Source organism: Lotus japonicus, chromosome 4 (assembly GCF_012489685.1).
Source record: "Lotus japonicus ecotype B-129 chromosome 4, LjGifu_v1.2".
In the NCBI taxonomy this organism is placed as follows: domain Eukaryota; kingdom Viridiplantae; phylum Streptophyta; class Magnoliopsida; order Fabales; family Fabaceae; genus Lotus; species Lotus japonicus.
In genome coordinates this window covers 40,770,056-40,796,028 of record NC_080044.1, presented here as the reverse complement: position 1 = coordinate 40,796,028, position 25,973 = coordinate 40,770,056, and the positions used below count along the sequence as shown (strand labels likewise).

Genomic DNA, 25,973 nt, shown 5'->3' with positions numbered 1-25,973 from the left:
TGATGGGCGAATTTCTCAAGGCAAAGATATGGTGGAGATTTGTTTGGATTTGTTTTGCCTATTTTTGAGGAAAAATCTGGTTTTAAATGTGAAGATTGAGTTTTATTTATAAAAGGGAGTTATTCTTTTATTAATTATTTTATGATTCAGTTTTTATTTTTAAAAGGTGAAGCATTTATTTCATTCCTTTCAAGTATTAGTGAGATAGAGAAAAATTTTGTGAAACCCTAATTGTAAGATCAAGTTTTGATCGAGTAGTACAACTCTATGTTTTGATGATTACAAGTTAACATTTTAGTATGAACAATTATGGTACGCTAACGTGTTTTTCTGAGTGTGCTATTTACAGGCTCTGACCTCAATATTATCTCACACAAATTAGAAGCACTGTACTTAAAGAGTGACCCAAGCAACGCTTTCGCAATCTCTATGTTCAATCTGAACAGTAGAAAAGCTTCAGAAGGTCAGAAGTCAAACAAGCTCTGATATGGACTCAGTCACTTGAAGTTCTGAAGATCCAGAAGTTCTGACAACCTAGACACTCTGAAGGTTCAGATGTTCTGATGGTGTAGAAGACTCTGAAGATCCAGAAGCTGAAAAGTGGAGTCTCTGAAGTCCAGAAGCAAAATGGCTCTGAAGACCAAGTACTTCCCTCAGAGCTCATAATCAGAAGGTACAACGGTCAGAGGATCCATGCTTCTCTCTGACTCTGATCAACAAGCTTCACAAGTTCCAACACGAAGCAATCCTCTGATCAGAAGTCAAACAAGGTTTAAGGTCAAGTCACTATCCAAAGTACAAAAGCAAATGTACTATCCTGACGACCTAACCTAACATTCTCAGCCACAGCAGAAGCTGGAAATTCCAGATCTGCCCTCCAACGGTTCCATTCCCATGCAGCGTTCAAACCCTAATCGTTGGAGTATAAATAGAAGCTGAAGATTGAAAGATGCGGTTGGAAGAATCTCACACGCGCAAGCTATATTTAAACTTTCTAAGCATTCTTTCATCTTGAATTTATTGTGTTTACTATAAGCTTTTTAGAAGCAATCTCTTTGTAAACAATCTTTCTTAAACAGTTGTTTAGTTTACCTTTAGGAGATCAAGGTTGATCGGATCCTAGAGAAGACTAAGAGAGTGAATCTTAGTGTGAGCTAAGTCAGTGTATTGTTAGTCACTTGTAGGTTTCAAGTGCAGTTGTAACAATTACCTGATTCGTGGATTGCCTTCATTCTAAGAAGGAAGAAATCACCTTAACGGGTGGACTGGACTAGCTTGAGTGATTCATCAAGTGAACCAGGATAAAATCTTTGTGTGCTTTTCTATCTCTTATCTTAAGCACTTCATTTGTTCTCGAAAGATTTGCTAAAATCTTTAAGGTGGAAGTTTTATTCTGAAAACGTTATTCAAACCCCCCCATTTCTACCGTTTTTCATACCTTCAATTGGTATCAGAGCGCATGTTCTGATTACCACACCTAACAGTGTTCAGTGATCCGGGCCGGTGTGAAAAACAAATGGCTACCACCAGTGAGATGCAAAAAGATGGTTACAATGCAAAGACTCCCATGTTCGATGGTCAAAGATTCGAATATTGGAAAGACAGAATAGAAAGTTTCTTTCTGGGCTTCGATGCAGATCTCTGGGATATCATTGTGGATGGCTATGAGCGTCCAGTTGATGCAGATGGCAAGAAGATCTCCAGATCAAAGATGACTGCTGAGCAAAAGAAGCTCTACTCACAGCACCACAAAGCTAGAGCTATTCTTCTTAGTGCTATTTCCTATGAAGAGTACCAGAAGATTACAGATCGTGAGTTTGCCAAGGGCATCTTTGAATCTTTGAAGATGTCTCATGAAGGAAACAAGAAAGTGAAAGAATCAAAGGCGCTGTCTTTGATCCAGAAGTATGAATCCTTCATCATGGAGCCAAATGAGTCCATTGAGGATATGTTTTCCAGATTTCAGTTGCTGGTAGCTGGAATAAGACCTCTCAACAAAAGCTACACTACAAAAGATCATGTCATAAGGGTCATCAGATGTCTTCCTGAAACCTGGATGCCTTTAGTGACCTCAATAGAGCTTACAAGAGATGTTGAGCGTATGAGTTTAGAAGAACTCATCAGCATACTGAAATGTCATGAGCTGAAGCGCTCAGAGATGCAGGATCTGAGCAAGAAATCTATAGCCTTGAAATCCAAATCTGAGAAGGCTAAATCTGAGAAGTCAAAAGCTCTCCAAGCTGAAGTAGAAGAATCTGACGAAGCATCAGAAGATTCTGATGAAGATGAGCTGAGTCAGTGTATTGTTAGTCACTTGTAGGTTTCAAGTGCAGTTGTAACAATTACCTGATTAGTGGATTGCCTTCATTCTAAGAAGGAAGAAATCACCTTAACGGGTGGACTGGACTAGCTTGAGTGATTCATCAAGTGAACCAGGATAAAATCCTTGTGTGCTTTTCTATCTCTTATCTTAAGCACTTCATTTGTTCTCGAAAGATTTGCTAAAATCTTTAAGGTGGAATTTTTATTCTGAAAACGTTATTCAAACCCCCCCCTTTCTACCGTTTTTCATACCTTCAATAATTGCTATGGTTGAGGTCGCGGCTACCATAGGGGTAAAAGGGGGAGATTTTCTTTTCTATTCAAGTCAAAATAGCTGAAATAGAAAGGCACAAAACACATCCTCATTCACGTAAGTTTTTATCCAAGAAAAGAAAAAGGGTTTCTTGAGAGAGAAAGAGGGAGAGAGCCGCCGAGAGAGAAGAGAGATAGATGCGCGAGAGAGAGAGAGGAGCAAGGAAGAAGAAGAGGTTCGTGACAAGCAAGGCAAGGGGAGGAGACTGTGATTGATGACCCTATGATGAGCAATATTTTACCCATTTTATATAGCCTTAATTTGTCATTATTAATGATTATTCGTAATTAATTGACCTTGCTTGACAGAGATTTCTATTATTTGGTCTAATTACGTTTATTCTTATTTTCAGGTTTTATTTGACATCAAGGGCATTTTGGAGAATTGCGGAATGAAGATTTGATTGTGCTGGAGTGAAGATTGTAATTTAGGAAATATTAGGATTTAATTTCGGAATAAATTAAGTTTGATATATTTCAGATTCAAACTTATTTAGGTTGTTATTTTAAAACTCTATCTTTAGGATTTATTAGGATTTACTGTTATCTTTTAGGATTTGATTTTGATTAGGATTTGTGATCTCAGCTCCTATTTAAGGGTTTGTGCTGAGAGAAACAATTACCTTTTGCCTTCTGCTTATTATTCAGTAAAATTTTGTTTTCAGTAATTATTAGAGTTCTGCTAGGGTTTATGCTTTTATTCCCTACTTCCTCCAATTTAATTGCTGAATTCGCCCCATCCATGGAAGGCTAATTCCTTTCGAATGAATTCCTTTGCAAAGTATATCGCGCTCTTGAGGTATAGTGCTTAATAGAATTCGCCTGATTAGTTTTCTTCATCTCTACTTCTGGCTTAGGGTTGCTTAATTCCTTATGATTAGAAATAGAAGATGATGTATGTTCGCTTAGTTCATATTAGGGCGTAAACGATTCTTAATCGCTTAGTTTAGGAATCTGTGAATTAGTTATCGCTTAGTTAATTAATTCTCACGAACTAGGAAACTAATAACAAGAATTGATCTTTAGATACCCGTGATTGAGCAGCGATATACTGAACAAAGGGATTCGTCCGTCTTTACTTGATTATATTAATCTGTTTTTACTTTCTGCTAGTATTTTGAAACTGAATCACAAAACATCCCCCAGTGTGTGTGCGTTGTGCGTTCTTAATACTGAGTCTTTGTTGAAACGATAATCCTTGGGAAACGACCTAGGAGTCACTTCCTAGTTACTACAGTTTTCTTAATTAATTATTTGTATCGGGTACGGCCTCGATCACCCTAGTTTAGTAGTGTTTTCAGGGTCATTTCTTAGTTAGTTTTGAGTCTTTTTGTTGAGTCTCATGTAGTGTTTCATGCATTGTCATGCATTTTTGTCTTTCTTTGTGTTTTTATTTTGTTTTTGTATTTTTGTAGTTTTATAAGGACCTTTCATGCATTTTGATTAGCTAGAGGACTTGCATATCTTTTCTATTTTAATTGAAGGTTCTCCTTGCTAATTAACTCTTTGAAGCTTCTAGATATCTCTTTTACTTTGTGCCTAAGTTACCAGGTCTGAAACTGATGAATGAGGAAGGCCAAGAAGCATGGAATTGAAGGAGGGCTTAAAGAGGCTTGAAGAGGAGTTACAAAGAAGTTAAAAAGTCTTTCCAGCGAGCTTGGAGCGCCTAGGCGCTGGGAATTGCCGCCTAGGCGCTAGTTATGTTTTGTCAGGCTTCTGGAATTGGCGCGCCAATTGACCTCCAGAGAGCATGTTTTTGGCTGGAATTGGCGCTCAGGCGCTCTGAATTGGCGCCTGAGCGCCCAGACTCGATTGTTTTGCCTATAAATTGGTTTTTAGACATTTCTCTTGGAACCTTTTGTCATTTTATCATATTTTCATAAGTTAGAAGAGAGGGTTTGAGTTCTGGAGCTTGAGGAGCTTTCTCTAAGCCCTATATTTCAAGTTTCATCTTTATCTTCTTGTATGGATTTCATAGCCATGTTTGGCTAAACCCCTTTTGCTTTGGGTTCTTTGTAAGACTTAAGATGTTTTAACCTTAATTCCTATTTCTATTCATGAATCTTCTGAGTAAACCCTTGAATCCCATCTCCATGCTTTATGTTTCAAGTTAGAACATGTGCTAGCTTTATGCTTTTCTATAATAGAACGGAAGTTTGTTATAGATTAGGGACTTGTTGTGGGATTACCTCTTCTATACTTGCTACTAGGAATAGAGGAAGGGTTAGGGTTTGTTGGCCTGAATTGCATGCTTAATGCCTTTAGCAAATGTTTAGGTTATCAAGGAATTGTGCCTATCTTTTGGTGAGAAATGCAGAGAGGCGTTCGATTGCCTAAAGAAAGCCTTGACCACCACTCCTATTGTAATTCAGGTTCCCTCTGATACGATTGTCCTGCACGATGCTGGGACAAGAGGTTTGACAACCGCTTAACAGTAAAACAAATCTTAACAACAGAAACAATAACACACAGTAATTGTTAACCCAGTTCAGTGAAAACTTTCACCTACGTCTGGAGGGTTTGCACCCAAAGAAAGGAAATCCACTATCTCAAGATTCAGGAATTACAGACACTCATGAACGACTCAGTTCATAGTTCACTTCCTAATCTACCCAGTGTATTTCTACTTAGAATCTCAACCTAAGTATGAGAGCCCCTCTCACTTTCTCTCAATCACTGCCACAGTGATTGGTGAACACAATGAATAAGTAGAGTTTGAACGCAATCAAACACACAGAATCTCTCTTTGCTTTATAGAATCAGTGAGCAAAGACAGATTCACAACTAACAAAGGACAAAGCACAATTAACAAATCCTAAAACACTCGATCTCTCTCTATCAGCTTCGACCCTCTTCTTGTTTTAGGTCTTCATCCTTTTATAGACTTCAGCAGCGGTAGGATGGGCTTTAGGGTTGGCACGGGCTGAAGAAACAGATTGCAGTAACAGCAATTCAAAACGCAATCTTGATAGATTCGGTTTCTTATTGCTCAAGATAAAGATAGAAACCAATCTTTTAACAAAGATTGTTTCAACAAATAACAACCCAACAAATAAACCCTTCTGGAATAGCTACTTGCTCCTCAAGTAACTCAAAAACATATCTTCAGTAAATCTTCAGAGGGCCCACAACAGAAACACAAGCTGAGGATTGATGCCCTAGCTTCACGAGGTCAGATGCCACAGCATCTGCTTCGACAATCGGTTGTTTTGACAAAATGCATGGTAACATGTTCCAACAATCTCCTTCTTTGTCAAATTTTGTCTAAAACAACTCACAATCAGAGAGGATAAAAACAAGAGAAACAATTCTCCCGCTTAGTCAGAGCTCCCCCTCAAACTGATGCATCTACACAACCAACTACCATACTTCAGAAGGCATAGTCGGAACATACCACTTAGCAGCACAAACACACAACCAGAGGTACAATCAGCCTTAGCACATGATGACATCACAATAGATCAGCTTGAACATCATCGTATCAGAAATACTATCATCAGAAGCTGGCAGCACATGATCAGAAGTACTACCATCAGAAATACTGCTTATCAGAGGCAACATCAGAAGTACTGCTTATCAGAAAATGCCTCTTGAAACAAACATAGCCATAGTCTTGAACTTGTCTTCAAATTGACCTGACCAAAGCTAACACTATCAGAACACACATAGCAGAAACAGAAGCAACTTCGTAGTAGAACTTCACAGTAGGAACAATGTCTTCACAAACTTCTGAACACTCAAACATCTGAACACTATATAGGTCTTCACAAACTTCTGAAAACTCAAACATCTGAACACTATACACAAACTTCTGAAATCACAGACTTCTGAACACAAACTTCTGAAATCACAGACTTCTGAACTACTCCCCCTTTTTAGCACAAATTTGCAAAGGGTGCATCAAAAAAAACAAAAGACAATAGCAAAAGAACAAAGAAAACTAGGCTTCAGAACCGGACTCCTCCCCAGACTCGTCTGCACTTTTTTCAGATCCTTCCTCCTCTTCATTACCCGCTTTCTGAGCAGCTGTAGCAGCAGCACTTTGCTCACCATCGTGATGTTCTTCTTCTTGTAGCTTGAGTAGCAACGCATCAACCTTGAGCTTCCTGGCAATGCTCACCCTGATTGTCTCCTGCAAAGCCTTGGAGACTTCCAGTAATTCAGCAATTATGGCCTTAGTGCCAGATTCAGTCACAGGAGGAGCAGATGTTCTGCTGGTTGGTAAAGCAATGTCTAGCACATGTGGCTCCAGAAACAAACGTTGATCCAAAGTGATTGGAACTCCACGAGACATAGCCACATCATCAGCCCTGAGAATCTGAGGATGTTGCTTCAGAATGATCTCAGTAAGAAGTGAAGGAAATGAAACAGGCAGCTTCACAGCACAAGTATCAGCATGCTTCAATGTCTGCTCAAACACAAAAGTCCCGAAATCAAATGCAATAGACTTGCCTATCCTATAGATCAATTTGGCAAGCGTTGCAGAAACACCAGAGGTATGCTCAGTAGGAACCTAATTCACAGCACCAATCCTGTTAAGGATAGAATACTTCACACTCAGATTTCCAGTAGACAACAACTTCTTGCAGGGCCACTTCTTCACATAACCTGCAGTAAGCTCCTTGGCAACATCATCCATGGACACTTCTTCATCAACAATTTCAATAGCACTTCTTCCAAGTGCTTGATTGACCACAGCAGGTGAGAACATCACACATTCAGCCCGCACATAGACTCTCCTGAATTCTGCACTATCAGGAAGTCCCACATCAACAGAGAGATTCACCAAGAACTCTCTCACAAGCTTCTCATAGCACCTACCAACATTCTGAATAGTCTTCATCAGACCTGCTTTCTCAATAAGTGCAATAACATCTCTGCATTCAAGAACATCAGAGCCAACTTCCCTTTCCTTGGCCATTCTCCTCTTGCAGACAAACTTCCACTTCTGAACATTCTCTTCTGAGTGGAAAGACACTCTATCAATAGGAACAGCAGGAACATTCTGAGGAATACGCTTACCAGAAAACTTCTTTTTCTCAGAAGATCGAATGTCCTGGACACCGACTTCAACATCTGACTCAGAGTCTTCAACTTCAACTGAAATCTTCCTCTTCTTCTTCTCAGTGGGAGTCTTGTCTTCCTTTTGCTTTCCCTTACTCTTCACACTGGCTTGTCGGGACTTGTAGGTTATAGGTGAAGACTTGGATTTCTTTGATGGAGTAGGAGTGACTTCAGGAGAAGAAACCCTTCTTTTCTTCTTCATCCTCGCAGCAACACTATCAGCAAAGGTCTTAGTCAGAGGAACATCATCAGAAGCATCATCAGAGATGTCCTGAACAGAGGCTGGAGCCTGGTTTGGCTCTTCAGAATTGATACCCTCAGAGTTACCATTCTTTGGATCAGCATCCTTTGAAGAGGACGACACAGAGATATCAGGCTGGGTAGCACCACCTGAAGCTTCATGAGAAGTGGAATCCTTTCCAGGTTTTTCTTGAGCAGAACTTTCCACAGACCCAGAAGTCTCAACATCAGGTACAACATCAGAGGACGATTTCACTGGAGAATCTTCATCATTGATTTCCTCTTCGTCAGGAACATCCTCAAGGATAGGAACATTTGGGGTTTTGCTGTTCTTGACCTGTGATTTGTAGACCTTACACGTTGGGTTTCTTGATCGCATCTTCTTGGGGGCTTTCTTGGACACATAAGATGGTTGAGAAGAATCACTCTTCAAACCCATGCACTTGACTCCTTTAGCAGTTCTTTCAATCTTGGCCTTGACAGATTCCTTCTTTCCTGAACTATGAGACATGATGAATCGAGAGCAATTACAAACAGAGCACAGAACAACGAAACAGAATTGCAAATGAGAGATGATAAGTCTGGAAGAAGATAGATGCACAAGCGGTTGAGAGAACACAATTTGCCCGTTGGAGGTAGTTATAGGATAAGTGACCCATGAAGTAACTTTCTCTCTGCTGATGTCACAACGGCTGTTAATGATGACCAAGAATAAACTAGCCGTTAACACACTAGGGCATGCTAATTTCTATGCATCAGAAAGACAAATCCCTAGACTTCCTCTTAATTTTTCAAAAGTGATTGCATCAAGGGGTTTTGTGAAAATATCAGCCAATTGCTTGTCGGTTGAAACATGATCCAAATTAACAATTTTATCCTCCACCAAGTCTCTAATAAAATGATGTCTAATGTCAATATGCTTGGTCCTACTATGTTGTATTGGATTCTTAGAAATATTAATTGCACTAAGATTGTCGCAGTACAATGTCATGACATCCTGTTCAACATCATACTCCTTCAGCATTTGCTTCATCCACATGAGTTGTGTACAACTACTTTCTGCTGCAATATATTCTGCTTCAGCTGTAGACAATGAGACACAATTCTGCTTCTTGCTAAACCATGAAATCAAATTATTCCCTAAGAAGAAACATCCACCAGATGTGCTCTTTCGATCATCTGCACTACCTGCCCAATCTGCATCACAGAATCCAACTAAAGAAGAATTTGTATCATGAGTATAGAGAATACCATAGTCACTTGTGCCATTGATGTACTTGATAATTCTCTTGACTTGAAGTAGATGACTTGCTTTAGGAGCTGCTTGATATCTAGCACAAACTCCGACAGCAAATGTGATGTCTGGTCTGCTAGCAGTGAGATACAACAAGCTTCCAATCATACTTCTATAGAGACTTTGATCAACATCTTCCCCCTGCTCATCCTTGGAAAGTTTGATGTGTGTAGCAGCTGGAGTTCTCTTGTGACCAGCCTTTTCAAGGCCAAACTTCTTGACTAACCCTTTAGCATACTTACTCTGTGATATGAACATAGAATCCTCCATTTGTTTGACTTGTAGTCCTAGAAAATAATTCAATTCACCGACTAGGCTCACCTCAAATTCAGATTTCATTTGTCGGACGAAATGTTCCCCCATTGAGTTCGACATTCCTCCAAAGACAATGTCATCCACATAAATCTGTGCTATCATGAGCTTACCTTTGTCATTCTTCACAAACAGAGTTTTATCAATTCCACCCTTATTGTAACCATTGCTTACAAGAAATTCAGTTAACCTTTCATACCAAGCCCTAGGTGCTTGCTTCAAACCATACAAGGCCTTCCTCAACTTGTATACATGATCTGGATGATGTGGATCTGTAAATCCTTTAGGCTGTTCAACATAAACTTCTTCACTCAAATAGCCATTCAGAAAAGCACTCTTCACATCCATCTGATAAAGCCTGAACTTCAAGAGACAAGCAACACCTAACAAGAGTCTTATAGATTCCAGTCTAGCTACTGGAGCAAAGGTTTCATCAAAATCAACTCCTTCTATCTGAGTATATCCTTGAGCAACTAGCATTGCTTTATTCCTTGTGACTGTTCCAGTTTCATCTGATTTGTTCTTGAAGATCCACTTAGTGCCAATGATGTTTACTTCTTCAGGTCTAGGCACTAACTCCCACACTTCATTTCTTCTGAACTGCTCTAGCTCCTCTTGCATAGCATTTATCCAGTATTCATCAGTGAGAGCTTCATTGACATTCTTGGGTTCTATCTTAGAGATGAAACAACTATGAGCAATTATACTTCTGGATCTGGTAGTCACCCCTTCTTGAAGATTACCAATAATGTTTTCTTGAGGATGATTCTTCTGAACCCTGATTGATGGAGCTTTGTTTGACGTGATATCTTTGTCTTCCTTTTCATCAGCACTTGTTTCTGACTCATTGTCGAGGGCGGTTGCTGGAGCATCGGCTGGAACATCAGCACCATCATCATCTTCATTCAACACTACTTCTTCCTTCTTGCTTGGTTCATCATCCACAGTCACATTCACAGATTCCATCATGGTCCTTGTGAGAGAGTTAAACACTCTATAAGCTTTGTTGTTCATAGAATACCCCATGAAAATTCCTTCATCACTTCTCGGATCTAGCTTCCTCTTAGGATCACGATCTGCAAGGATATAACATTTACTTCCAAATATGTGAAAGTATTTTACAGACGGCTTTCTACCTTTCCATAGCTCATACTGTGTAGAGGATGTCCCTGCCCTGATGGTGACTCTATTATGTATGTAACATGCAGTACTCATAGCTTCAGCCCAGAACTGGTGTGGAATCTTCTTAGCATATAACATTACTCTAGCTGATTCCTGGAGAGTTCTATTTTTCCTCTCAACTATTCCATTTTGCTATGGAGTGATGGGGGCAGAAAATTCATGGCTAATACCTTCTGTTCCACAGAACTCCAAGAATTTTGAATTCTCAAACTCCCTTCCATGATCACTTCTGATTCTCACAATCACACAATCCTTCTCATTCTGAAGTCTCATACATAGATTCTTGAATATTTCAAAAGTCTCTGATTTTTCTCTCATAAATTCAACCCATGTATACCTTGAAAAATCATCTACACAGACAAACACATACCTTTTTCCTCCCAAGCTTTCAACCTGCATGGGACCCATGAGATCCATGTGAAGCAATTCCAGAACCTTTGTCGTGGTCTGATGCTGGAGCATCTTGTGTGGCACCTTGGTTTGCTTACCAATCTGACATTCTCCACATAGCTTTCCTTCTCTCAAGCTCAAATTGGGCAATCCCCTTATTGCTTCATCTGCAAGAATCTTTTGCATGCTCCTGTAGTTGAGATGTCCTAGTCTTTGATGCCATACATTCACCTCATCTTCTTTAGTTAACAAACATCTGGAAACATGAGCTTTTTCATCTGATGTCCACATATAACAGTTGTCTTTTGATCTGACTCCTCTCATCACAACTCTTTCATCATCAGTGGTCACAACACATTCTATCTTATTGAACTTCACATCATATCCTTGATCACACAGTTGACTTATGCTGATTAGGTTGGTTGTTAAACCATTTACAAGTAACACATTGTTCAAGTTAGGAGATTCTGTGCTAACAAGTTTTCCTACTCCCTTGATCTTTCCTTTAGCTCCATCTCCAAAAGTAACATAGTTGGTGGAGTGACTTCTGATGTCTTGCAAGAAGCTCTTGTTTCCTGTCATGTGCTTTGAGCAGCCACTATCAAAATACCAATCTTCTTTTGATGATGCTCTGAAAGACGTGTAGGCTACCTGACATCTGACTTCACCCTTGGGCTTCCATTGCTTCCTCATCTGAACAGGCCTTTTATCGTGCATCTGAGGATAACCATATAACCTGTAACAGTAGGGCTTTATATGACCATTCTTACCACAGCAGTGACACTTCCAAGGTACAGTTTTGTCAAGCTTAAGCTGGGGTTTCACATGCAGAGGTACATGTCGAAGCAATGAATCTGACAACTGATAATTTCTGGGCTTCTTGAATTCAGTTTGTTTTGCAGCAGACACAAATTTCTTTGAACCTTTCTGATTTTCTTTGTTTGCTGTTCTATAGTCAAAGCCAATTCCCTTCAAACTCCCTCCTTGCTTGCTAGTTTCTTTCAGAATTTCATCAAGCATATCAGAACCACTGTTCAACATTCTGACAGACTTGTGAGTAGCTTCAAGCTTTCTTGTCAGAGTTGCCACTTCCTCTTGAAGTCCTGCATTAATCAACACTAGATTAGCCTTTTCCATCACATCAACATTATTAAACTTACTTTGCCATTCCTCCAGATCTTCCTTCAGCTTTGTGCTGAGCTCTTTCAGCCTTTCATTCTGAGAGACAAGTTGTTCTATCTCACTTTGCTTTTCTCTGACAAGTTTACATGCTTCTTCCCACTTGATGTGCAACAGCTTGTAAGTCTCAGCCAGTTCCTCATCTGTAATGTCCTCATCACTTGTATCAGACTCATAGATGGTTCCAGAGAAAGCATTGACTTTGTTTGCAGATATCTCCTCCTCATCTTCAGTGTCTTCATCTGACCAAGTTACCATCATACCTTTCTTCTGCTTCTTTAGATAGGTGGCGCATTCAGACCTGATATGGCCATATCCTTCACATTCATGACACTGCACTCCTTTATTCTGACCAGATCTTTCTTCTTCTTTGGTCTTCCTCTGTGAATTAGAAAATTTGGGTTTGTTATCGAACTTCATGTCCTGGACATTAGGCCTGGTTCTTTTGTCAATCTTTCTCAATGCTCTGTTGAATTTTCTTGCTAGCATGGCCAGAGCCTCAGAAAGATTTTCACCCTCACAATCTTCATCATCACCTTCACCAGTGTTTGACACAAAAGCAATACTCTTATTCTTCTTCTCAGATTTTCCACTCAGTTTCAACTCAAATGTCTGCAAAAAGCCAATAAGTTCATCAACCTTCATGTTCTCAATGTCTTGAGCCTCCTCAATTGCAGTGACTTTCATAGCAAACTTTTGAGGAAGAGATCTCAAGATCTTCCTTACAAGCTTCTCATCTGACATAGGTTCTCCCAAGGTAAATAAAGCATTAGACAAGTCACGGACACGCATGTGGAATTCTGAAATAGTCTCTTCTTCAGTCATCATCAAATTTTCAAATTGAGTAGTGAGCATCTTAAGCCTTGACATCCTCACTCGAGTAGTTCCTTCATGTGCAGTTTTCAGAATTTCCCAAGCATCCTTTGCCACAGTACACGTATTGATCAGCCTAAACATATTCTTGTCAACTCCATTAAAGATAGCATTCAGAGCCTTTGAATTTCCAAGAGCAGCTTCATCTTCAACACTGGTCCATTCTTCTTCAGGTTTTTCCACAACAGTAGTAGAGGTGCCTTCAACCTCAGCCTTAGTGGGGTGCTTCCAACCCTTCACAATAGATTTCCAAGTCTTGTTGTCAATTGATTTGAGAAAGGCTGTCATGCGAACCTTCCAGTAGTCATAGTTAGTACCATCCAGAATGGGTGGCCTATTGACTGATCCTCCCTCCTTGTTATCCATGAGAACTTGAATAAAACTCCCTGGAGCTCACCCAACCAGAACAGGGTGTCTGCTCTAATGCCAATTGTAATTCAGGTTCCCTCTGATACGATTGTCCTGCACGATGCTGGGACAAGAGGTTTGACAACCGCTTAACAGTAAAACAAATCTTAACAACAGAAACAATAACACACAGTAATTGTTAACCCAGTTCAGTGAAAACTTTCACCTACGTCTGGAGGGTTTGCACCCAAAGAAAGGAAATCCCCTATCTCAAGATTCAGGAATTACAGACACTCATGAACGACTCAGTTCATAGTTCACTTCCTAATCTACCCAGTGTATTTCTACTTAGAATCTCAACCTAAGTATGAGAGCCCCTCTCACTTTCTCTCAATCACTGTCACAGTGATTGGTGAACACAATGAACAAGTAGAGTTTGAACGCAATCAAACACACAGAATCTCTCTTTGCTTTATAGAATCAGTGAGCAAAGACAGATTCACAACTAACAAAGGACAAAGCACAATTAACAAATCCTAAAACACTCGATCTCTCTCTATCAGCTTCGACCTTCTTCTTGTTTTAGGTCTTCATCCTTTTATGGACTTCAGCAGCGGTAGGATGGGCTTTAGGGTTGGCACGGGCTGAAGAAACAGATTGCAGTAACAGCAATTCAAAACGCAATCTTGATAGATTCGGTTTCTTATTGCACAAGATAAAGATAGAAACCAATCTTTTAACAAAGATTGTTTCAACAAATAACAACCCAACAAATAAACCCTTCTGGAATAGCTACTTGCTCCTCAAGTAACTCCAAAACATATCTTCAGTAAATCTTCAGAGGGCCACAACAGAAACACAAGCTGAGGACTGATGCCCTAGCTTCACGAGGTCAGATGCCACAGCATCTGCTTCGACAATCGGTTGTTTTGACAAAATGCATGGCAACATGTTCCAACACCTATCATTCAGGCACCTGATTGGACAGCCCCTTTTGAGCTCATGTGTGATGCCTCTAATTACGCATTGGGTGCTGTCCTTGCTCAAAAAGTGGATAAGTTACCTAGGGTAATATATTATGCTTCCAGGACTTTAGATTCTGCACAAGCGAATTACACAACCACTGAAAAAGAACTTCTCGCTATTGTGTTTGCTCTAGATAAATTCAGATCATATTTGCTAGGTTCTAGGATTATTATTTACACTGACCATGCAGCTCTAAAGTTCCTGTTGAAGAAGGCTGAATCAAAACCTAGGTTGATCCGATGGATGCTCTTGCTCCAAGAGTTTGACTTGGAGATTAGAGATAGAAGTGGAGCACAGAATTTGGTGGCCGGTCACTTGAGTCGGATAGAGAGGGACGCTGATACTCTACCCATTAGAGATGACTTTCCGGATGAGCGGCTCTTTAATATTTCATTTTCTTTTCCAGCACCCTGGTTTGCTAATATTGTTAATTATTTAGTTGCTTCTGGTTTCCCTCCATTTGCTTCTAGAGCTCAGATTGCTAAGCTTAAGAGTGATGCTAAATATTATTGTTGGGATGACCCCTATTTGTGGAAGTTTTGTACTGACCAGGTTATTAGGAGGTGCATTCCAGATCATGAGATTGAGTCAGTCCTTTAGTTTTGACATGCTTCTGCAGTGGGCGGTCACTTTGGAGCCCAAAGGACAGCACGCAAGGTGCTTGATTCTGGATTTTACTGGCCCACCATCTTCAAAGATGCGTCAAGGATTTGCAGCACTTGTGAGCCATGTCAGAGAGCAGGCGGTACCATTTCTTGGAGAAAAGAGATGCCTCAACAGCCCATGCTGTTTTGTGAGGTCTTTGATGTCTGGGGTATCGATTTTATGGGTCATTTTCCTGTCTCTTTTGGTTTTTATTATATTTTGCTTGCTGTTGATTATGTTTCTAAATGGGTGGAAGCTAAGGCCACCCGGACTAATGATTCTCGAGTTGTTGTGGATTTTGTTAGGTCTAACATCTTTTGCAGGTTTGGCATTCCTAGAGCAATCATTAGTGACCAAGGCACCCATTTCTGCAATAGGTCCATGCAAGCTCTTCTCAAGAAATATGGGGTTGTTCATAGAATTTCCACACCAAACCATCCTCAAACAAATGGGCAAGCTGAGAATTCCAACAGAGAGATAAAGAGGATCTTGGAGAAGACGGTCCAGCCTAACAAGAAGGATTGGAGCAATAGACTTGAGGATGCTCTTTGGGCCCACCGTACTGCTTACAAAGCACCCATCGGAATGTCTCCTTATCGCGTTGTTTTTGGTAAGGCATGTCATCTTCCAGTTGAGATCGAGCATCGGGCTTATTGGGCTGTGAAGACTTGCAACTTGGCTCTTGATCAAGCTGGTGGCGAAAGGAAGCTTCAATTGAGTGAGTTAGATGAGATCCGCTTGGAAGCCTATGAGAACTCTAAGTTCTACAAAGAGAAGACCAAAATATTCCATGATAGCTTGATTTCCAGAAAAGACTTTTTGGTTGGAAAACAAGTGTTGTTGTACAACTCTAGGCTTGGCCTAATGAGCGGTAAGCTTCGTTCTAAGTGGATTGGTCCTTTTGTTGTTACTAATGTGTTTCCTTATGGTACTGTAGAGATCAAAAGTGAATCCACAGATAAGAGCTTCAAAGTTAATGGTCATCGCCTCAAGCATTTCCTCACCAATCCTTCTCTTGTGGATGTTACCATGGAAAATGTTTCCTTGGTTATTTCCGCCCTCCTCCCGCCATGAATCAGGGAGTTTTCTTTCTCCTTCTTTACTTTTATTGCACTTGTTCAATTCCATATTTGTTATGCTTCATTGGGACAATGTGTAGTTTAAGTGTGGGGGGGAGATTAGCTTAGGTAGAATAAATTAGATGAATAAATTGATGCATGCTTCTCTTTGAATTCTTAGGTCTTGTTTAGATTATGGGCATTTTCTTTCTTTGAACTGAGTCATGATATCTTGTGATGTGAATCCATGCGTTATTGTTGTGAAGTTACTTTTGGAAATTGAGGGGTTGAAACAATTATGATAGACTTAATTCCCCTGTGAGAGTTTTTGAGCCTTAACTGTAGGTGGTCAACTGTATGCCATCTCTAATCTTTTTCTTGTGTGATTGCACTCTTGATTACTTGCACTCTAGAACTTGACTTGACGCTTGTTTCTACTTGATATTTACATGCACATATTGAAGTGATTTTAGGCATTTTTTTTCTTTTATTTAATAAGCCACTAGCCAAATAAGCCTACCTTGAATGAATTTATCCTTTGATAGCCACTTTGAGCCTTTTTACCCTCCTTTTCTTTAGCTCATTACAAGCTTATAAGTGAAAAACCATGATTGACCTAATCCTAGGGAATTTTGGAGCTTTGGAATTGTTTTGGGAGGAAGTACTAAGTGGGGAAGGGTGTGCATTGTTCTTTAATTCTTCCAATTCTCGGTTATGCTTAGTGGTGCTGTTTCTCTTACCAGTTTTGTTATTCAGTAAAAAAAAATGAAAAAAAAATGAAAAAAAAGGGAAAGAAAAAAAAAACAGAAGGCCAAGGAAAAAAATGAAGGAAGAATGAAAAGTTGAAGTGTGGAATTGGAGGAAGAATTGCAAATCTTATGCTATGAAATTGGGTTGATCTTGACTTACTTCTTACTTATTCCCCATTGCTTCTCTATTTCCTAAGGTTTTAGCTACTTATCCCATATTTTATCCTACCTTGTCCTTGGCCCCATTACAACCTTTAAAAATCCTTTTTGATCTTTATGTGCATGTGTTTTTGATTGTTGATGTTAGCGTCTTGTCAAGCCTATGGTAGTGTTTGTTCTCATGAAGTGCCTTGAGCGTAAACACAAACCTTAAACACTTGAGTGTAAACACTTTGAGAGCATAACTTGTGAGGTTCTATCATCTTTGTTCTCACCTCTTGGTTTGATGGGTTACTTTACATGCTTGGATGTTTGGATGACATTCATGGATTTCTTGTCTCTTTGATTCTTCACTTGATTTTGCCCATTTCTCTACATTTCCTAGGATTCATTGTTAAGTATGTGATCTTTTAGGTTATTGCATGATTCACTTCCAGTTACAAATTGGTTTTCATGTTCTTAATTCTTTATTTTGCCCAGGAGTGCAAAAGGCTAAGTGTGGGGGTATTTGATGAGCAATATTTTACCCATTTTATATATCCTTAATTTGTCATTATTAATGATTATTCGTAATTAATTAACCTTGCTTGACAGAGATTTCTATTATTTGGTCTAATTACGTTTATTCTTATTTTCAGGTTTTATTTGACATCAAGGGCATTTTGGAGAATTGCGGAATGAAGATTTGATTGTGCTGGAGTGAAGATTGTAATTTAGGAAATATTAGGATTTAATTTCGGAATAAATTAAGTTTGATATCTTTCAGATTCAAACTTATTTAGGTTGTTATTTTAAAACTCTATCTTTAGGATTTATTAGGATTTATTGTTATCTTTTAGGATTTGTGATCTCAGCTCCTATTTAAGGGTTTGTGCTGAGAGAAACAATTACCTTTTGCCTTCTGCTTATTATTCAGTATAATTTCGTTTTCAGTAATTATTAGAGTTCTGCTAGGGTTTATGCTTTTATTCCCTACTTCCTCCAATTTAATTGCTGAATTCGCCCCATCCATGGAAGGCTAATTCCTTTCGAACGAATTCCTTTGCAAAGTATATCGCGCTCTTGAGGTATAGTGCTTAATAGAATTCGCCTGATTAGTTTTCTTCATCTCTACTTCTGGCTTAGGGTTGCTTAATTCCTTATGATTAGAAATAGAAGATGATGTATGTTCGCTTAGTTCATATTAGGGCGTAAACGATTCTTAATCACTTAGTTTAGGAATCTGTGAATTAGTTATCGCTTAGTTAATTAATTCTCACGAACTAGGAAACTAATAACAAGAATTGATCTTTAGATACCCGTGATTGAGCAGCGATATACTGAACAAAGGGATTCGTCCGTCTTTACTTGATTATATTAATCTTTTTTACTTTCTGCTAGTATTTTGAAACTGAATCACAACCCCCCCCCCAGTGTGTGTGCGTTGTGCGTTCTTAATACTGAGTCTTTGTTGAAACGATAATCCTTGGGAAACGACCTAGGAGTCACTTCCTAGTTACTACAGTTTTCTTAATTAATTATTTGTATCGGGTACGACCTCGATCACCCTAGTTTAGTAGTGTTTTCAGGGTCATTTCTTAGTTAGTTTTGAGTCTTTTTGTTGAGTCTCATGTAGTGTTTCATGCATTGTCATGCATTTTTGTCTTTCTTTGTGTTTTTATTTTGTTTTTGTATTTTTGTAGTTTTATAAGGACCTTTCATGCATTTTGATTAGCTAGAGGATTTGCATATCTTTTCTATTTTAATTGAAGGTTCTCCTTGCTAATTAACTCTTTGAAGCTTCTAGATATCTCTTTTACTTTGTGCCTAAGTTACCAGGTCTGAAACCGATGAATGAGGAAAGCCAAGAAGCATGGAATTGAAGGAGGGCTTAAAGAGGCTTGAAGAGGAGTTACAAAGAAGCTAAAAAGTCTTTCCAGCGAGCTTGGAGCGCCTAGGCGCTGGGAATTGGCGCCTAGGCGCTAGTTATGTTTTGTCAGGCTTCTGGAATTGGCGCCTAGGCGCTGGGAATTGGCACCTAGGCGCCAATTGACCTTCAGAGAGCATGTTTTTGGCTGGAATTGGCGCTCAGGCGCTTTGAATTGGCGCCTGAGCGCCTAGACTCGACTGTTTTGCCTATAAATTGGTTTTTAGACATTTCTCTTGGAACCTTTTGTCATTTTATCATATTTTCATAAGTTAGAAGAGAGGGTTTGAGTTCTGGAGCTTGAGGAGCTTTCTCTAAGCCCTATGTTTCAGGTTTCATCTTTATCTTCTTGTATGGATTTCATAGCCATGTTTGACTAAACCCCTTTTGCTTTGGGTTCTTTGTAAGACTTAAGATGTTTTAACCTTAATTCCTATTTCTATTCATGAATCTTCTGAGTAAACCCTTGAATCCCATCTCCATGCTTTATGTTTCAAGTTAGAACATGTGCTAGCTTTATGCTTTTCTATAATAGAACGGAAGTTTGTTATAGATTAGGGACTTGTTGTGGGATTACCTCTTCTATACTTGCTACTAGGAATAGAGGAAGGGTTGGGGTTTGTTGGCCTGAATTGCATGCTTAATGCCTTTAGCAAATGTTTAGGTTATCAAGGAATTGTGCCTATCTTTTGGCTTGAGAGGATTGTCTATGCAAGGCATCGATAGATGATTGATTAAGCTAGAACATCAAGGAGAGACTCAGAGTTTTGTGGATAGAATAGGTTGATTAGAACTGAATTAGTCAAGCAAGAACCCAAGGCATGCTCCCCATTGTCCTCACACACTTATATTTCAATTGCTTGTTAATTAATCACCAAAACAATCAACCTTTAAAACTGAATTTTACTCGCTTTCTTACAGTGAACTCGAGGCTTAAACTGAATTCACATTCCAATTCCCTGTGGTTCGATAAATTAAAACCGGGTAGATTCTGTACACTTGCAGATTGACCAACAGTGATCATCTTCTTCAACCATCTATTCTTCTTCTTAATCTCTAGGCAAAAGGTGAGGGTTGTTTCGGTCTTGGGTAGAGTCTAGGCTTTGTGTTACATGAATCTTGTTCTATGTGTGCAAAACCTCGTGTGATTGATGATATGTTGCCTCTCTAATATGTAAAACCCTTGTATGATGAGTAGATCCTTTCTTGAACATGTTTTACGGCCAAAGTTTCAATTTTTACCTTCTTCAAAGATTTGATGCCATGATGTATGAAAATCTTTAGGCGAAATCATGCCAAACTTGATGATTATCCTCGAATCTATGTTGATAGTCCATATCATGCGTTTAAGATTAGTTATGCGGTGATGAACATGATGTAAAGGTTGCTGGAGTTCGTATGAGTTGTATGATGAAGCATGAGAACAAGTCTTAATGATGCCCTAGATATTGTATGGCCGAAACCCTAATTTGTTTAGGGTTAGGCGTGTTTGATTTTCTTGTCTATGGATATAAGTTGGTGATAGTTGCTGGATTTTCGTACATGTTGTGTGAAGAAGCATGATGACATGATTATTTGATGTATCAGAGATGCTTGGCCGAAACCCTAACACTCTCTAGGGTTCAGGCGTGTGATTTTGCTTATATGATGAGAGTTTGCTTGTTTAATCTTCTGCTCTTGCGAGGATGGGGGTAAACCCTAAACCTCTTGTTGATATGCTATGCATGATGACTTATTGATTTACTTCTAGATTATGATATTAGTAGCTAAACATAGAGATGGGAACTTCGCTTGCAAGTAGTGAATGATATGGTTATAGTGCTAGGGTATAGGTTATGGACCATGAGAACGATGGTGCCGTTAGAGACAAACGATTGCTTGCACGCGAGGGAGTTTTTTGGATTGACTGTGTTGGTCTACACGTGATAACCATGATTTAGTCATGGGATAAGGATTGACTGTGTTGGTCTCCTTGATAACTCGTGGATTGATTGTGTTGGTCTCCACGCGATTTTGGTCGGCTCTGTTGGTCCCCAAGAGATTTTTCATCTGCGGATGATTGAGATTGGATCCTGGTGTTGAGGTGGTTGTGTGATGGTGAGGGCGTTAGTCTAACTGAGCATTAGGGTTGCTAACTCTAGAGATGAGTATTTGAGACCGATATTTAACCTTATGGTTATCGCGTATTGCTTTATCTATGATTGATTGCATGGGAGTTGACCCTCTATTATCTGTTATTTGTTTGTTCTGGGGGGGCCAGATGACTCTGACAAGGAATGCGGTGCATTCGTGGGAACTGACACTCTGTGATGCGCAAAAGGATCAGGCTTGGGTGACCGACGCGCACTAGGTCCGCCGAATTTACTTCGGCAATGCTACCCTTCGGTACACCAACAAGAAGGGAGAATGGATTGAATCTCAGCTGCTGAATGGAAAGGTGCAACTACCATTCACACCCTATGGATTTGGAAACATAGTACTCATCCAACTTAGTATCTGAGCCGGAGTCGGATCTGTCTGAGGACGTGTCAGTAGAGAAGAAGGAACCTTCAGAGGAACCCGAGAAGATGCCGGAGACTGTGCCGGAAGAAGAGGAGCTCCCACCTGTGCAAGGGGAGCCTTGGAACTGGGCGAACCCATCTGACGACGAACAGAGGGCTAGGAGTTTGCACATCTTGGCGGCATCTCAGTACTACACGGGGAAGGGCGAAATCTACCGAGGTCTAAGGAACTATGTATTGGAGAAGTTCACCGACGAGCCGATACCGGATGATGACTTTACTTTGGAGGAAGAGGACGAAGAAGAAGAAGAGGCAGAGAACAAAGAATATGGTTTTGGGATGAGGGATATCTATTTTCTGTTTGGGTTGAGATTTTTCGAGTTTGGGGGCATTGAACGTTTTATTTCCTTTAGTTTGAAATATTCAGAAGTTTTGATGTAATTTACTTTAGTTCAGACCTATGTTTCATACTTTATCTCGATGGTTTATTTAAAAGGTTTGCGATGTTGGTTACTTCCGCGTGTTTTGAAAAGGTTAATGTTCAAGGGTTTTCGTAAAATGAACGTCTGTCATTAATTCAAGATTAATAATTGAACCGACAAAAATTCTTTATGAAATTTATGACGTTTTGGTTACTGTGTGACACTCGAGAAATCGAGGCATTACACGTCACAATACACCACCTTGCTTGAGATAAGCAAGAACAGGATCATGCAACACAGAAACAACATTGGCGTACATACTGAAACACATATTATCATACCATAGCAGCTCATCAACACAACATAAACATAACTACCAAAGTTACTACCAAAGTTACCAGAGTAGTTAGACAAAGGGTAGAGACAACATCATCCAGCATCAATTACAACCATATCGAATCAGAACATAACAAATAAAACAAACTAATCAGAATCAGAACCAGATGACCCAACTTCCTAAACAACACCAGCTTGATTTCCATCTTCAGCAGCAGGAGCTTTACCCATAGTCAACCTCTTGATCTGCAGATCAACCTTCTTCTTCCTCTGAGTGCAGCTCATAATAGTATCCTGAAGAGTCTTGGATACTTCCATAAGTTTAGCAAGAACATCACCATGATCAGCAGAGGACATTGACGTACTTACACTCTCAGCGCCAGCTTGATTAGTGTCATCATCATTGTCCTGGACATGTGGTCCAACATACAGCCTGGGATCAAAGGTATAAGAGGAATAGCCTTGGGCAAAGGATACTCATCTCAGGCCGCAATCTCTGGATGCTGGCTAAGAATGATCTCAGAAATCAGAGAAGGAAAAGCAATGGGCAACTTCACAGCCAAGGTATCTGCATGCTTCATTGTTTGCTTAAATACAAAAGCTCCAAAGTCAAATGGAGACTTAGTGCCAATCAAGTAAACCAACTTGGCAAGTCCAGTAGAAATGTGAGAAGAATGATTGGTTGGAAACCAATTAGCAGCTCCTATGCGGTTGAGCAAAGCATAATTGACACTCAAGTTTCCAGTAGACAACATACCCTTCTTGGGCCAAGATTTGACTTGCCCAGCAGTGATCTCCTTGGTGATTACATTCAAAAAAATGTCTCCAATATCATGAGCCACTTGGCTCTTACCCAGAATAAAGTTAATCAAAATAGGAGAAAAATTAACAGGTTTACCTCTAGCATACACCTTCCTGTACTCTGCACTACCAGCCATATTGCACTCTGGGGTGATATTCATCACAAACTTCTTCACAAGCTTGTCAAAGCAGCGACTAAATCCTGAAACAGTCTTCATGAGACCAGCAGTAGCAATCAAGTCCAGCACTACTTGACATCCAAGAGCTTCAGGAACAAGCTCTCTTTCAAGAGCAACGCTTCTCTGGAAGACATACTTCCATCTTGAAGCACTTTCCACAAAGTGGAAAGATATATTATCCAGAGGAGCCTCTGGAACATTCACTGGAACTCTCCTTCCAGACATTCTCTTTTTGGCAGTCATGTCAATGTCTGAGACATCAGGCTCGACATCAGACTCATCAGCATCTCTTCTTTTTCTCTTGACACTCTTCTTCTGAGGAGTCATATCTTCAACTGCAGCCTTCTTCTTCTCCTTGTTTTTCTTCTTCTTGGTAGAGACATGGGCCTGTGCACTCCTATGAAACTTGGGAGTCTTGCTAGATTTGGATTTAGAGGAGGGAGTGGAGGAGTGTCTTTGCTTTTTCTTTTTCTCAAACAACACCTTAGCCAACACATAGTCATCGGACTTTGTGCCTTCAACATCAACCAATTCATGAACCTCTTCCTCGACAGCAGGTTCCTCAGTATTCCCAGTGGGAGAGGGAGACACATAATTACCATCAAACAATTCAAAGGATGGGGGTGGAGTTACATCAGGACTTGCAGGAGTCGCAGAGATAGGATCAGGATTAATTTCCTCCTGAGTAGGCTGACCACCATCAATCTCAACATCACCACCATCATCAGCATTCAGATTGCTGATGGGAACATTATCAACTTCCTTCTCAGTTGTCGGAACATCAGGCCCAATATTATCAACTTCACATGGGTTCAGGGGAGTTTCAAGAACATCATTCAGTACAGTTGCAATAACATCATCAACATTCTCACCTTGATTCTCAGGGTCCTCGATTGTAACGGTAGGCACTTCCAGAGAACTCTTAGCAACAGAACCCTTTTTCTTCTTGGGTGTACTCTTGGATCGCTTCTTCTTGTGACTACCTTCAGGTTCAATGTGTTGAAGCGGGACAACATCTTCAAGAACGTCCTCTGAAATTTCAGAGACACTGGAGCGAGTAACCCTAGTTGATTTGGGGGTATTTGGTTTGAGCCCCAAAAAGCGAACACCATGCACATTGGTTACGGGCTTAGGACCGGAAGACATCTTCTTGCTAGATTCTTGAGACATTTTGTGAGAAGGAACAACTATGAAGTGCAACACATAAATTTTCTTTGGAACACAACAATGAGTAATCTTGAATAAAAGCAAAAGAGCGGTTGTAAGGAGAAAAGTGGTTCCAGACAGGGTAGCTATAGGAGAAGTTACCAATGCAATCGAGCACTCCCTGATTACGTGTGCCACACAAGTAATGGATATCAAAATATAGCCGTTGGCACCCCAAATGCACACTAATTGCTATAATTCCTCAAAAAGACATATCCCCAATAATCCCCTTAATTTCTCAAATTGCACAGCATCAAGGGCTTTAGTGAAAATATATGCCAGTTTATTTTCAGTCCCCACATGCTCTAACTTCACGGTTCCATCCTCAACAAGTTCATGTATGAAATGATGCCTGATATCAATGTGTTTTGTCCTACTGTGCTATATAGGATTCTTAGAGATGTTAATAGTACCCAAATTATTACAATACAATGTCAGGACATCTTTTGGGACATTGTACTCCTTTGGCATTTGCTTCATCCAGATTTGTTGAGGACAGCTACTCCCAGCAGCTATGTATTCAGCCTCAGTAGTAGACAAGGACACACTATTCTGCTTCTTACTAAACCATGAGATAAGATTTCCACCAAGGAAGAAACAACCTCCAGATGTGCTCTTCCTATCATCAGCACTGCCAGCCCAATCAGCATCACAATAGCCTATCAACATGGAATTTGGATCATGTGAGTAGAGGATGCCATAGTCACTAGTTCCATTTACATACTTGATGATTCGTTTGAATTGCACAAGATGGCTAGCTTTTGGTTCAGCTTGATACCTAGCACACACACCAACAACAAAGGTGATATCTGGCCTGCTTGCTGTAAGATATGGAAGACTACCAATCATACTCTTGTACAAACTCTAGTCAACACTAACTCCCTTTTCATCCCTAGTTAATTTGATGTGAGTAGCAGCTGAAGTTCTCTTATGACTTGCATTTTCTAACCCAAACTTTTTCACAACACTTCTGGCATATTTGCTCTGGGATATAAAGATGGTGTTTTCCATTTGCTTAACCTGTAGACCAAGGAAGTAGGTTAGTTCTCCTACTAAGCTCATTTCAAACTCATATTTCATCTGTTCCACAAAATGTTCCACCATCTGGCTCGACATTCCACCAAGGACGATGTCATCGACATAAATCTGAGCAATCATAAGGTCTTCACCACTTCTTTTCACAAATAGAGTCTTATCAATTCCCCCTTTGTTATAGCCATGAGTGATTAGGAATTGAGTGAGCCTCTCATACCATGCTCTAGGAGCTTTTTTCAATCCATAAAGTGCCTTCTTCAGCTTGTAAACATGATTGGGATAACTTGGATCCACGAACCCTTTAGGTTGTTCCACAAAGACTTCTTCATTCAAGTAACCATTTAGAAACGCGCTCTTCACATCCATCTGGAATAACTTGAACTTGAGCAAGCATGCCACACCAAGTAACAATCTGATGGATTCAAGGCGAGCTA

General features: G+C 39.9%; 2 protein-coding genes across 2 annotated transcripts; both read right to left on the bottom strand.

Moving 5' to 3' along the window:
• Positions 1-22,800: 22,800 nt before the first annotated feature.
• LOC130712747 (uncharacterized) lies at positions 22,801-24,468 on the bottom strand. Its single transcript, XM_057562566.1, has one exon. The coding sequence runs from the start codon at positions 24,466-24,468 to the stop codon at positions 22,801-22,803; it is 1,668 nt and encodes a 555-aa protein (XP_057418549.1).
• A 417-nt stretch (positions 24,469-24,885) lies between these two features.
• Positions 24,886-25,353, bottom strand: LOC130712746 (secreted RxLR effector protein 161-like). The gene has a single exon (XM_057562565.1). It carries the CDS (start codon positions 25,351-25,353, stop codon positions 24,886-24,888), a length of 468 nt encoding a protein of 155 aa, XP_057418548.1.
• Between the last annotated feature and the right edge of the window lie 620 nt (positions 25,354-25,973).

Coding starts and splice junctions, on each gene's coding strand:
- LOC130712747 (XM_057562566.1), bottom strand. CDS start 24,468: ATGTCTCAAGAATCTAGCAAGAAGATGTCTTCCGGTCCTAAGCCCGTA.
- LOC130712746 (XM_057562565.1), bottom strand. CDS start 25,353: ATGATTGGTAGTCTTCCATATCTTACAGCAAGCAGGCCAGATATCACC.